The sequence below is a fragment of the Rhinolophus hipposideros genome, assembly GCF_964194185.1.
Source record: "Rhinolophus hipposideros genome assembly, chromosome: 8".
In the NCBI taxonomy this organism is placed as follows: Eukaryota; Metazoa; Chordata; class Mammalia; order Chiroptera; family Rhinolophidae; genus Rhinolophus; species Rhinolophus hipposideros.
In genome coordinates, this window is record NC_138054.1 from 40171243 (window position 1) to 40184367 (window position 13125).

At 37.9% G+C, this 13125-nt stretch overlaps 1 protein-coding gene across 5 annotated transcripts in view; it reads left to right on the forward strand.

Moving 5' to 3' along the window:
- SLC44A5 (solute carrier family 44 member 5) overlaps positions 1–13125 on the forward strand; it is a 319228-nt gene that overhangs the window by 226418 nt on the left and 79685 nt on the right. For 4 of the 5 annotated variants that reach the window (XM_081055083.1, XM_081055081.1, XM_081055085.1 and 1 more), the window contains exon 3: positions 10442–10515. The exons of the other annotated variant lie outside the window; for it this stretch is intronic. In XM_081055083.1, the coding sequence (XP_080911209.1) occupies positions 10442–10515 (74 nt within the window). The remainder of the gene's footprint in view (positions 1–10441; positions 10516–13125) is intronic. 5 annotated transcript variants of the gene reach the window in all.

Genomic DNA, 13125 nt, shown 5'->3' on the forward strand with positions numbered 1-13125 from the left:
CTCTTTCATTTCTGATTTTATTAATTTGGGTCCTCCCTCTCTTTTTTTTTAATCAGTATGGCTAAAGGTTTGTCAATTTTGTTTATCTTCTCTAAGAACCAACTCTTGGATTCATTGATCTTTTATTTTGTTTTCTGGTTTCTATTTCATGTGTTTCCACTCTGATCTTAATTATCTCCTTCCTTCTACTCACTTTGGGCTTATTTTGCTGTTCTTTTTCCATATCCCTTAAGAGTGAAAATAAACTGTTGATTAGTGATTTTTCTTGTTTCTTTAGGTAGGCCTGCAATGCTATGAATTTTCCTCTTAGGACTGCTTTCATGGCATCCCATAGATTTTGGGTCATTGTGTTTTCATTTCCATTTGTCTTGAGATATCTTTTGATTTCTTCCTTGGTCTCCTGGTTGACCCATTCAATATTTAGTAATGTTATTCAGCCTCCATGAATTGGTGTGTCTTCCAGTCTTTTTCCTGTAGTTCATTTCTAATTTCATAGCACTGTGGTCAGAGAAGACAATTGGTATGATTTCAATTTTCTTAAATTTATCAAGACTTGTTTTGTGGCATAACATATGGTCTCTCTTGGAAAATGTTCCATGTATGCTTGAGAAAAATATGTTTTCTGCAGCTTTGGGGTGAAATGCTCTGAAAATACTGATTAAATCCAAGTGGTCCAATGTGTCACTTAAGGCTGTTGTTTCCATATTGATTTTCTGTCTGGAAGACCTGTCCCTTGTCAGAGGTGTGTTGAAGTCCCCTACTATGATAGTGTTACTGTTGATCTTTGTCTTTATGTCAGTCAAAATCTGTTTTATATATTTAGGTGCTACTATGTTGAGTTCATAGATGTTTAGTAGGGTTATGTCCTCTTATCAGATTGATCCCTTTATTATTATATAGTGCCCATCTTTGTCTTTTAATATGTTCTTCATTTAAAGTCTATTTTGTCAGGTATAAGTATTGCAACTCCAGCTTTTTCCTCATTTCCATTTGCATGAAATATCTTACTCCAACCCTTCACTTTCAGCCTGTGTGTGTCTTTTGATCTGAGGTGAGTCTCTTGTATACAGCATATGAAGGGTCTTGCTTTCTTATCCACTCAGCCACCCTATGTCTCTTGATTGGAGCATTTAATCCGTTTACATTTAAAGTGATTATTGATAGGTACATAGTTATTGCCATTTTTAAATTTGTAGTTAGATTGTTTTCATCTTTCTTCTATTTACAGAAGTCCTTTTAGTATTTCTTGCAATGCTGGCTTGCTGGTAATAAATTCCTTTAGCTTATTCTTTTCTGGAAAGCTCTTTATCTCTCCAACAACTTTAAATGATAGCCTTGCTGAATAAAGCAATCTAGGTTGTAGGCCTTTGCTTTCTATCACTTTGAGTATCTCCTGCCACTCACTCCTGGCCTTCTATGTTTCTGTAGAAATGTCATTTGATAGTCTTATAGGAGTTCCCTTGTATGTAACCCTCTGTCTTTCTCTTGCTGCTTTTATGATTCTCTTTGCCTTTAAGTTTTGCCATTTTAACTATGATGTGTCTTGGTGTGGACCTGTTTGGGTTTATCCTGATTGGAACTCTCTGCACTTCCTGGGCTTATATGTTGGTTTCCTTCATCAGGTTAGGGAAGTTTTCAGACATTATTACTTCAAATATGTTCTCAATCCCTTGTTTCCTCTCTTCACCTTCTGGTATTCCTATGATGTGCATGTTGTTGTGCTTGATGTTATCCCAGAGGTCTCTTAAACCATCTTCATTGTTTTTTATTCTTTTTTCTTTCTGTTCTATTTGGGTGATCTCTGCTAACTTGTCTTCTAAGTCGCTGATTTGATCCTCTGCTTCATCTAACCTGCTGTTAATTCCTTCAATTGATTTCTTTATTTCAGTAATTGTGTTCTTTAGTTCTAACTGGTTGTTCATTATGATTTCTACATCCTTCTTTATGTCATCTCTAAGCTCCTTAAACATTCTTATCATTAGTGTTCTGAACTCTGTCTCTGATAGGTTGGTTACCTCTGTTTCATTTGGTTCCATTTCTGGGGGGTTCTTCTGTTCTTTTATTTGGGACATGTTTCTTTGTTTCCCCATTCTGGCTGACTCTCTGTGTTTGCTTTGATGTATTAGGTAGAGCCCTTGGAGTTCTTAGTTCTTGCGGGGTTATCTTATGTAGTATGTGTCCTTTATATTTGACTTGCACTACTTCGTTCTTCTCCTCTGCATGTGCTCCAAAGGTGACTCTTGTGTTGTATATATTGTCCTGTTAAAGAAGATCTTTAATTGCTTTTCACTTGTGAGTAGGTGGGGTTAACTCCTAGGCTGACTAGTTGTGAGACTTGGCTCTGCCCACCGCAGGGTGTTCTGCTACGTGAGGGTTGACTACTTAAAAGTGGTTTGGCCTCTATAGGCTCTTGTGCCTGCAGAGAATTCCCTCTGGGTGTGTCACTTATAGGTCAAACATGATAGTACTCTGGTTTGGTCTGGAGTTGGCCTCTGGATGTGTTGAATTTTGTGCCTCTTAAGCTGGGCCCTGGTAAGACAATTTCAGAACAAAGCAAATCACCAAGCAAAACAACAAAGAAAAAATCAAATACCTTCACATGTAAAAACAACTGACAACCCCCACTCAACACAGGCAAAGATATCAAAGATATAAAGACAAAAGAAAACAAAACAAAGCAAAACAAAAAGCAGCTCCAGTCTTGGCTTAAGCCCACCAAGTAATCTCCAGGTTGTCCTCTGCTGTACCAGAGTCCTCTGTGTATTGTGCAGGCAGAGCCGGTCACCTGGTTCCCAGAGTGACGTTGGAACTGCAGATTTAGATGCTTGAGGCTGAGGGGTCTGGATGGTAGTGTCTACAAATTCCGTGCAGTTTCTGCCCTTGCCTGCACATATGTGCACTGAGAGTAGCACCACCAACCCTGTGGCCAGTTCTCCTGAGTCTTAGGGCACTTCTTCAGTGTGTGTGTGCGTGTGTGTGTGTGTGTGTGTGTGTGTGTGGTGGGCGGGAGATTTCTGAGCTGCTGAAAGCTGGGAGCTGCGTCTGCCACTTAGTGCTGATCCCTGGGAGTCCCTCCGCAGTTGTAATTGCCCCATCCTAGGCAGGCCAGAAAGAGTGGGGGCTGGGGATGGAAGGGTCTTCTCTCTCTCAGCCCAGCCGTGTCACACTCTTCCCGCAGGTCAGAAAAGGTGGTGGCTGGGGGTGGAGGAGTCTCTTCTCTCCTAGCCCAGCAAAAATCACAGTCTTCCCAGGCTCTTCCCTGGGTCAGATTTGCACGCCAGTCTACCCAGAGCCTGAGGTCCTCTGTAATCTGACACTACTCCTCAGTTCAGGGACCAGTTTAAGTCTCTGGAAGAGTGGGGGTAGGATTGGAAGAGCGGAGGGAGGTGCCCAGGTATGGAGTTTGTGTCCTTTGTCCAGCCTAGGGCCCAACTAGAGGTCTCACTAAGGTTATTGCCTCAAATGCTGGATATGCTGCCCCCTCGGTGGGAGAGATCAGCTGTGGGACACAGGGAAAGAGCCCACCTCCTGGCTTTTGTGTTCTTTGTTCAGTCCTGGGATCCCCTGCATCTCTGCAGCTGCGGATGCTGGCCGTGTTTCCACAGCCACAGGTGCCGACAGCGTTTCTACTGCCACAGATCGGGCCGCGTCCCCACAGCTGCAGATGCGGGCCGCGTCTCCACTCCGCTCCCTTCCTTCTTCCCCTGCTCCCATGATAATCTTTAACCTCTTATTAAATTGGTAAAAATGACCGGTGTAACTTGTTTATTTCTAAAACCTCAGCTTTCACACATCAGAAAAGGTATATGACATAATCTAAAGCTGTGGTTTCAGAACAATAGAGAACTTGTAGACAATGTGTCTGAGAAGGAGAAGAGAAACTGGAAACAAGTGGAAAAGATACAATTAACCCCTTCAAACATACACTCATAGAGAATGCGCCTCTCTCAACATCATTAATAGTGAAGAACAAAAGAGGAGCGCTACAGTATTTCTAACTTATGTAAAACTTTCCCTCAAATAGTCCAAAATGTTTTGAGTCTGCTACCTAACTAGCATCAGCTCAGATGATCTGTCCAATTCAAGCCACACTCTGTAGTTTGCTAAGTGTATCTTGGTGAAGCTTGGAGGATGGCCCCAAAGTACACTGCCCTCTGATAAAGCTTCTGGGGATTGAAGCAGGCAATCCATTTCTTTCCTGGAACAGACTTTCTGTGAGAGTCTGAGAGTAACAGATGACTACATGGCAGCACGTGGTGCCAGCAGAACCACAGAGGAGCAATGCTTCTAGACTGTGAGTTATAAATGCAGCCATGTTGCAGACAGGTGGACCCAGGTGACACAAAGAATTTTCGAATGACAGGTGATAATTCGGCTGGATTTACTAGCAGTGGACAGTCCCTAAACTGACTCATTAGGCACGAATGGATGACTTGTCAGAGAATAATGACTTTTAGGACTTCCATTCTTGCTCTAATACTTGATATTAATGACCTTTCGGGATAGTTGATATCATTGGAATTTCATCTGCCACAAAGAAAGAAAATCAGTAAATGAATCGATTTCTGAACGAAGGTAAAAAGTTGTCCCTGAAAAAAAGGAAACAAAATGACAGTTGTTAGAGAAAAACTGATGTGGACCTGAAATATGCACTTAACAGACAAAACTCTCTTATTACGTCTGAATTTAATCTAATGGGTGTATGTATGTATGTGTGTTTGTGTATGTATTTGTGTGTATGTATGTGTGTGTATGTGTGTGTATGTATGTATGTATGTGTGTGTGTGTATATGTATGTATGTATGTATTTATTTTGGTGATTTTCCTGGAGATAATAATGTCCAGGTGGCTTAAGCTTGACTAAACAATTTAACCCCTTGAGTATATTCACCATATAGGTCCCTCTCCTTCCCCCCAAAATCTGAAATTTGAAACACTTTGAATTTCACCGGAGTATGTTTATGATGCCTTAGCCTATAAGTTAGAGATGCTCCTTACTAATCACTCATGGCACATAGATTGCTAAAGCATGTAAGGCTCTGTGCTAAATGCTGCCATAGAGGACTTCAAATTCTAGGTCAGAGGTCAGTAAAGTCTTACTGTAAAGCTGCTGGTAGTAAACATTTTAGGCTTTCCAGGGCCAGATAGCTTCTACAGCTACTCAACTCAGCTGTTGCAGCACAAAAGGAGCCATACACAAATATGCATGAATGAGTATGGCTATTTTCCAAAAGATGTATATTTGTGGACACTGAAATTTGAAGTTTGTTTAATTCCAGTGTCATAAAATATTATTTTGTTTCTTAAAAACCATTTGAAAATGTATAAATCATAGTTAGCTCTCAAGCTGTAAAAAAACAGGCAGCAGGCCAGATTTGGCCCAGCGGCTTTAGTTTGCTACCCTATGATATGATAGATGGAAGATAGTTGTTGTAAAGATGTACTAACAACATTTCTGAAAGTCTAGAGAGATGAAAGGGGTCTCTGCTAACTGGAAACTTCATGCAGGAGGTGCCATTTTGATTTGAAGAATGGAATTTTAAATTTCTTTTTCTCTTTAACTTTTATTTTCTTACATTTATAACCACTCATTCGATACTCACAGTAAGCTTATTCGTAGCAAATTTTTAAATTCAAATAACATGATACTGAACAGATTATCATGTTTTTCTTTTGTGTTTGTGTATAGTAAGAATACCTAACATGAGACCTACCCTCTGAACAAAATTTTAAGCATTCATTGTAGTATTGTTAACTATAGGTGCAGTGATGTACTGCAGATCCCTAGAGCTTTCTTTTTCTTTTTTCTGTTTTTCAATTTATTGGGGTGACAATTGTTAGTAAAATTACATAGATTTCAGGTGTACAATTCTGTATTACATCATCTATTTCTCATCTAGTGTAACTGAAATTTACACCCGTTGAACAGCAGCTCCCCATTTTCTCCTCCCCTAGCCATTGGCGTCGACCGGTCCACTTTCTGTTTCTATGAGCTTGACTATTTTCGGTATCTCATGTAGGTGGAATCATGCAGTATTTGTCCTTCTGTGATTGGCTTGTTAACCTCAGCATAATGTCTTCCAGGTTCATTCATGTCACATCCGAAAGAAATGAAATCAGGATCTCAAATAGATATCTGCACTCCTATGTCCATTGCAGCAGCATTCACACTAGCCAGGATATGGGAACAGCCTAAATGTCCATTGACAAATGACTTTTAAAAAATGTGGCATATACATACAATGGAATATTAGAAGGGAATCCTACCACATGAAGGATGGGATTTTAGCAGATGGTGGGGAGCTCCACACTGGGGCACTTTTGAGATTAAAAGGGCTCTCTGTTAATGGTTACTCCAGGACAATAATTATAAACCCTGGCTGTTCCATAGATATTGGGACATATGGTTATCCCACAAGGAAGAGTCTAAAAAGGGCCATGAGCCCTCAGTGCAGTCAAGGGAGAGTTCATGGTGTATTTAATGAATAAAAAAGTCCCAGTTGGTTGAAATACATAGACAGGAATAGAGGGAGATAAAGCTGGAAAGATAGGCTGAGACTTGAACTAGGATTGGAGTTGCAGGTTCTTCAGCAGAAAGCTAAGACATTTGGAAATTTTTAAATAGGCGGTGGAGAGGCACTGCAATTTTTAAACAATAAAGGGATGTCATTATATGTCAATGATATCAGTTATGTGCAGAATGAATGGAATCAGGCAGAGACTACATGGAGGAGCCCAACTAAAGGACCATGGCAATAGTTTGAAGAGAGGATAAGAGAATCTGGAATGAGTCCCAGCAGCAGGAATAGAAAGGAAGGATGGATGAAAGACACATCAGAGAAGCAGTCAAGAGAACTTGTCAATTGAACATAAAAGATAAGCTAAGAAAAAGGGAGAGTCAAAGGAAGCTCCTAAGATTTTAAGGCCAGGTGACTATAGGCTTTCTATATTTGTGGGTTAGAGATAGCAGGGAAAGGGAAATCTGCAAATGCATATATGTAAAATTCGGGATACTATTCTTACTTTAATTTGGAAAAATAGATATAAAGTAGTAATGGTACTTTTTTTTGGCTCTCAGTGCTTGTTATGAAAGTAAAAATGAATCTACATGAGGAAAAGTTACAGCAATGACAGGCCTCGAGCTAGAATATGATCAGAATGATTTTCAACCAGGAGCTAGTATCACTCAGTTATCTCAATAGCTGTCTTGGGAGTCTTACATTATCCAAATTTAATCCTTGGTTTAAAAAAATAACTCATTGCTTACGGAGCACTTAGGATTGTGACAGATGCTCTGTAATCAAAAGAAAGGAACGATGAATGATGAGGTGCTACAACTTCTAAACACTTGAGTGAAGCTTCTGCTGTGTTCCTGACTCACAAAGTGGTGCCCACACTATATTTTATGTTTTGTTCAAATTCACTTTTCCTAGCAGTATTTTTTGCTTTCTGAAGGGAATATGTCTGAGGAAAAGGAGAGAAACAGATGAATTAATGGAGAAAATGGCAGGCAGGTAATTGCAATTACCTGAAAGTACACACACACACACACACACACACACACACACTCACACATACACACCCCCACACACCCTGTTTTTAAAAAGAAATTTATAAAATCACAAAGGGAATAAAATTACTACTTGAATAAATGCAGAAATAAAAAATGTTTTATCTAGAAACACTTTTCTGCTTTTTGAGACTCTTGAATTTTCCATTTATCATTTTCACTTTGTTCAACATTCTTTTGTTTTTAAATAAAATAAAATGAACCAGTCTGGCCATGGAGTATGGTATGCTATTTCTCTAAAGCAGTGTACCAGAAAAGCAAAACAGACTTGAATATATTATCCTCTTTGGTTCCAGAGTAATCTCAAACACCTCAAGGTATGAATTACTGAGAAACACTATCCTCACGGTTGGAGACTACTGGGGGGAATAATTGTATGGACACCCAGTCGTCCCTGGTGCTCTAGGGTGTCCTTGGCACCAAAAAGAAAGAGAAATGGTAGTGCAACACTCCATATGGAACCAAAACTCCAACTGACACCCGTTCATCAATGCTGGTAGCCAGCGAGTATGGGTTTTACCTTTTAAAAATTTCCTCTTGTGTTCTGCTTTTTTTTCTGGTGCTCTGTCTTTTGAAAATTGGTAAGTTTTTTTCATTATCTTACTAGTAGGTTTACCTCTCCTTGTGCTTAATACATAGCATTGTAAACATATAATATTGGAACACTAAGTAACATTAGGTAATTATAAATAGGCATTACAGCATAGATTATATATAATGTAAATATATAGATATAAACATAATACTTATATGTACCTCGCTAGTGCTGTTGATCACTTCCCTCTCTCTCTCTCTTTTTGATAGTTATGATTACACATAAGGACTTGAACAACATCAAGATTTCTAATTAAAGCACACCAGTGTGTTAGTTTTCTCTCCTTTAGTTCCTCACCTGCAGACATTTCTAATTAAGTATCACAGTATTTAACAGCTCTCTGACAGAATGAGAACCTCATCTTGAGTAGGATGTTAGAACGCACATGAACCAGAAACTTTTCCCATCCTCAAGTAGGTTTTTGTGTTCAGTAGCTGTTAACCAAAGAAAACTAGAGCTCCGTTTTCTCCTTTCATTATTATTATTATTATTGTTATTATTATTATTATATCGAAATAAATTTTAAAATTTCTTCTTGAAATTGGATTTAAACAAATGGTAGTTTGTGTCTGGTCAGGATTAACTTTCATGATTAACTTTCTCTATGAAAGATTTGTTTCCTATTGTGAGGTAGAGTAATAGGGATGTGTGTGGAGTTTTAGATATGACTAATTTGAATCTTTACAGAAAAAGATTGTAATCATATTAACATAACTGCTAAATGCAAAAGGTTTGGCCTTAGAGACGTAAATGTTTTCTTGCTTTTGTTAACTTTCTCTCTTGGACCGTAAGTCAACTCACTTTACTACTGCTAACCATCTAAAGGTATTCTTAGAAAATTCACAGTGAGAGCAGTAAAGGTATGACAGGGCTTTATACTCTGTCGGTTACTGTGCAATTTTTATTCATTATTATTACAACTACCAGCACTAAACATAGTGCGTAACTTCAATCTGCCTGTGCTAAACAATTAGAGCGTATCCATTTGCCCTCCAGAGCAAGAAGTTTTTCCTATGAAAATTCTCCTGCACCACTTTTGTTTCTTCTTGAATTCTTAATTTTTTCAATTACAGTTGACATGCAATATTATTTTATATTACTTTCATGTGTACAGCATAGTGGCTAGATATTTCTCATGTGCAAATTTTAATCCTGTCAAATAGGTTGATATTTTTCTTACTAATAGATTCTTCATTAAGTTTCAAATAAAAAAATGATTATATTGTTTCTCACTTTCAAGAATTGGCTTTGATCTTCCAGATCACTTATACACTGAACAAGCTATAATACTGGGAAAAGGAAATACTTTAGTTGAAAACCTTGAGTAGCCCTGCTGGATTCTGGCTTGACTTGTGCACAGTAGCAAATCATTGAGTCTCTGAGCCAAATTTTCTCGAAACCTAATTAGATGACATTTAGCTTACAGGATAGCTGGGAAAATTACAGTTTTGAATCATTAGAATAGTTGCAACTCTACTCCCCATAGAAAGTTTATGATGAGTCCTTTATTTAATAATCGTTACTCGAGGGGCCGGCCCGCTGGCTCACGTGGTTGGAGCTCCATGCTCCTAACTCCGAAGTCTGCCGGTTCCATTCCCACGTGGGCCAGTGGGCTCTCAACCACAGCGTTGCCAGTTCGATTCCTCAAGTCCAGCAAGGGATGGTGGGCTCCGCCCCCTGCAACTAAGATTGAACACAGCACCTTGAGCTGAGCTGCCACTGAACTCCCAGATGGCTCAGTTGGTTGGAGAGCGTCCTCTCAACCACAAGGTTGCTGGTTCAACTCCCACAGGGATGGTGGGCTGTGCCCCCTGCAACTAGCAACAGCAACTGGACCTGGAGCTGAGCTGCGCCCTCCACAACTAAGACTGAAAGGAAAACAACTTGAAGCTGAACGGCACCCTCCACAACTAAGATTGAAAGGACAACAACTTGACTTCACTGTTCCCCAGTAAAGTCCTGTTCCCCTTCCCCAATAAAATCTTTAAAAAATAATAATAATCGTTACTCGATGTTGGTATACTCTAGCCCCTAAAAGCATTTTACAAATAAAAAACCAAGGAAGAATAAATGCTTCAGATCCTGGGGGAGCTTCTTCTGTCATGGAATTATGACCACTTCATTGCTGCTGAAGTCTTTGATGACAGAAATGCATGCAATGTACCTACCTTTCAGAATTGTTGAATAGAAACTGTCATATCACCATTCTGTTTTGTGCAGTAAACAAGAAGTCATTTTGGACCCCCTTTTAATTCTTTATTCTTTTTTGTCTTTAGGAGTTGTACAGACGTTCTGTGCTTCATAATCTTCATACTGTTCATTATTGGCTACATTATTTTAGGACTTATAGGTGAGTAAATACAGGTATAGAAGATTTTTAACATTTGCTAATGGAATAACTAAGTCAATGTCACATTGTTAACATTAATAATTTTCTTGCCCAAATCTTATTATTGATTCTTGTCTTTTTCTGGAGGGAATGTGGCTCACCAGGACTCACTGGGTAGCAGATACAATGAAAAATAAACACAAAGTACTTTATTCCAAAGCTAAGCCCAAATTACTTAAATAAATACAATCATAAAGAAGGAAGAAAAAAACTTATGATTTCCTTTTAATCATTTTTACTTCTGAAATCCTATTAAGCAGCAAATTATGTTCATGTTACTATTTACTAATAAGAACTAGGGCTTAATGTAATGGCTGTATGCTATGTCAGAGGGGTAGTAGATAGGAGGAGGGGGGTTATCACTGTGTGAGAGATGTAAATGATAAATGTCTATTAGATTCCTTTGTACAACTAAAACAAAAAAAATAAGAACGAGGGCTTAGATCAGTTTAGCGAATATGTAAATTTTTTATAAGAAAATTAAAAAGGATAAATTATTAAGAATTTCACTACATAATTTATTGACATATAAAAAATCTTATTATCTTTGCCTATCAGAAAGAGATACCCTATTATTTATTGTTAAGTTAAAGATTTTTCTGTGAAAGTAAAAATAAAGAAAAATATAGAGATTTGCTTAATTTGGATTTTTAAAAAGCTACCAAAGGAACTGGTGTGGATATTTTCTGTAAAAAGATTTTGCAATTGATGTGAATTTATCACATTTCCCCCCAGAGACATAAGTCCTGTCCTTTAGATGTTGACCTAGGAAACTTTATCATCAGGGTAGGGGCTATAGAAGTTAGATAATAGCTTCCAGTACCAATAACTAATGACTGGACTTAATGTGGATAGAATGTTTAGCAGAAAGAAGGCTCTGCCTACCTGAGGAACAGTGGAAAATACGCTTCCCTGCTTTTCAGTTTTATCTACCAATAAGAGAAATTCTTTGTGAACAGCAATTGAAAATAATTTCCAAAAGATCATCTCAGTCATACCAGGCAAAAACTGCTTAGAACTGGAGAATTTGTAAAAGCAAGGCAGAAAGATAAGGAGGAAAAGAAGACTAAAGGAATATAAATTACAAAACTAATATACTCAAGCTTTTAGAAGAGTTGTTTGATATTTCTTTAAAGTATTTTAAATTCTAAACATCAGTGTAATTGTAGTACAATACACAATCTATAAATTGAATATTATAAATAAATATTATAAATAAATAAAATGAATTTTCTTATTATACAACTAATGGAATTTTAGCTTCTCCAAGTTTGGGATACATCTTTCTTGTCTATGTAATTTTTGTTTATTTTTACTTTTGCCATAGAATTTAAAGTTGTATAAAAGAAAGATTTAGAGTCAAGCAGATCTAGGGTTTCCTCATATTATTTGGAGACTAGGAGTAGTTTCTTAACCTCAGTTTTCTCATCTGTAAATACGGAAACACTACCTACTTTACAGGGATATTGTGAGAAGTAAATGAAATAATATCCAGCGATACCAGTAACGCTACATAATAGTATAGACAGTAGTTAGCTACCATTGTATAATCTAGTCATTCTGAATTTTAACAATTTATTAAATTGTTTCTATGGCAACCCACAATTTTGAATGTATACAGGAACTTCATAAGGATCTTTTACTGTTCCCAGAATCTTTTTATTAGAAGGCCTTCTGGCATAATCGATGTCTCTCCTCCCTATCTCAGAACCAGTCTGTTGAAATCCACAGAGAAAGTCCTTCTGTCCTTACATGTGTCTGGGAAAGCCAGGGCTACTCTCTTTCCTGTCGACATAGTACAGGGACTAGGTGGGAGAGCATGCCATCATTTCTTCTGGAGCAAGATAAGAAATTTGCCTTTTTCTTTAAGATGTCCGAATTCATTTGTAAATGCCTTAATTCACATAAGAAAATTAGAGGGTAAATGTTCCTCAGTGAAAAACTATGTTCAATGTTGGATTAGTTCAGTAATTCTCCCAAATTAATCCTGTGGCCACACTGATTAAAATGAGTGGCACACCAAAATAACTTTCTTCACCCCTGAACTGCAAATAGCCTTACTAGGCTGCTTATGAGATCAGTTTCAGTTTTCTGTTATGTCCAATGTTGGACTGAAAGAAGAATGAAGGGAAATCATTGGCAGAAGTTACTAGGAGAATGAAGAACTTTTTAACATGAAGGAACATATACCTTCACCTGGGGAAAGATGAGGCTAAGTCAGTTTCATTGATGTGTTATGAGTAATTTGGCATCTTCAGCCATTTTGTTAGACCAGGACCTTCTTAAGTTTATTTTTCATCCATGTTATTTTCATAAAAAGTTTTACCATGAAAGAGTTTCGTTCCTCACAAATTCTTCTGAGGAAAAACTGTTCTTTGCCCTTTCTGCGAAATATGGCCAGCTAGGATGCAACAAAGGAACTTGACATTTGACTGATGAAAAGTAGAACCTCTGTTCAAGTGGGTTAAGTGAGCCTGGGTAGGAGGTAATCAAATCTCCCCAAAAGATCAAACTAACATTTATGATAATAGCCCTCTTTTGTCCTACTTCACTGAGGGCTGCTGTTCAATT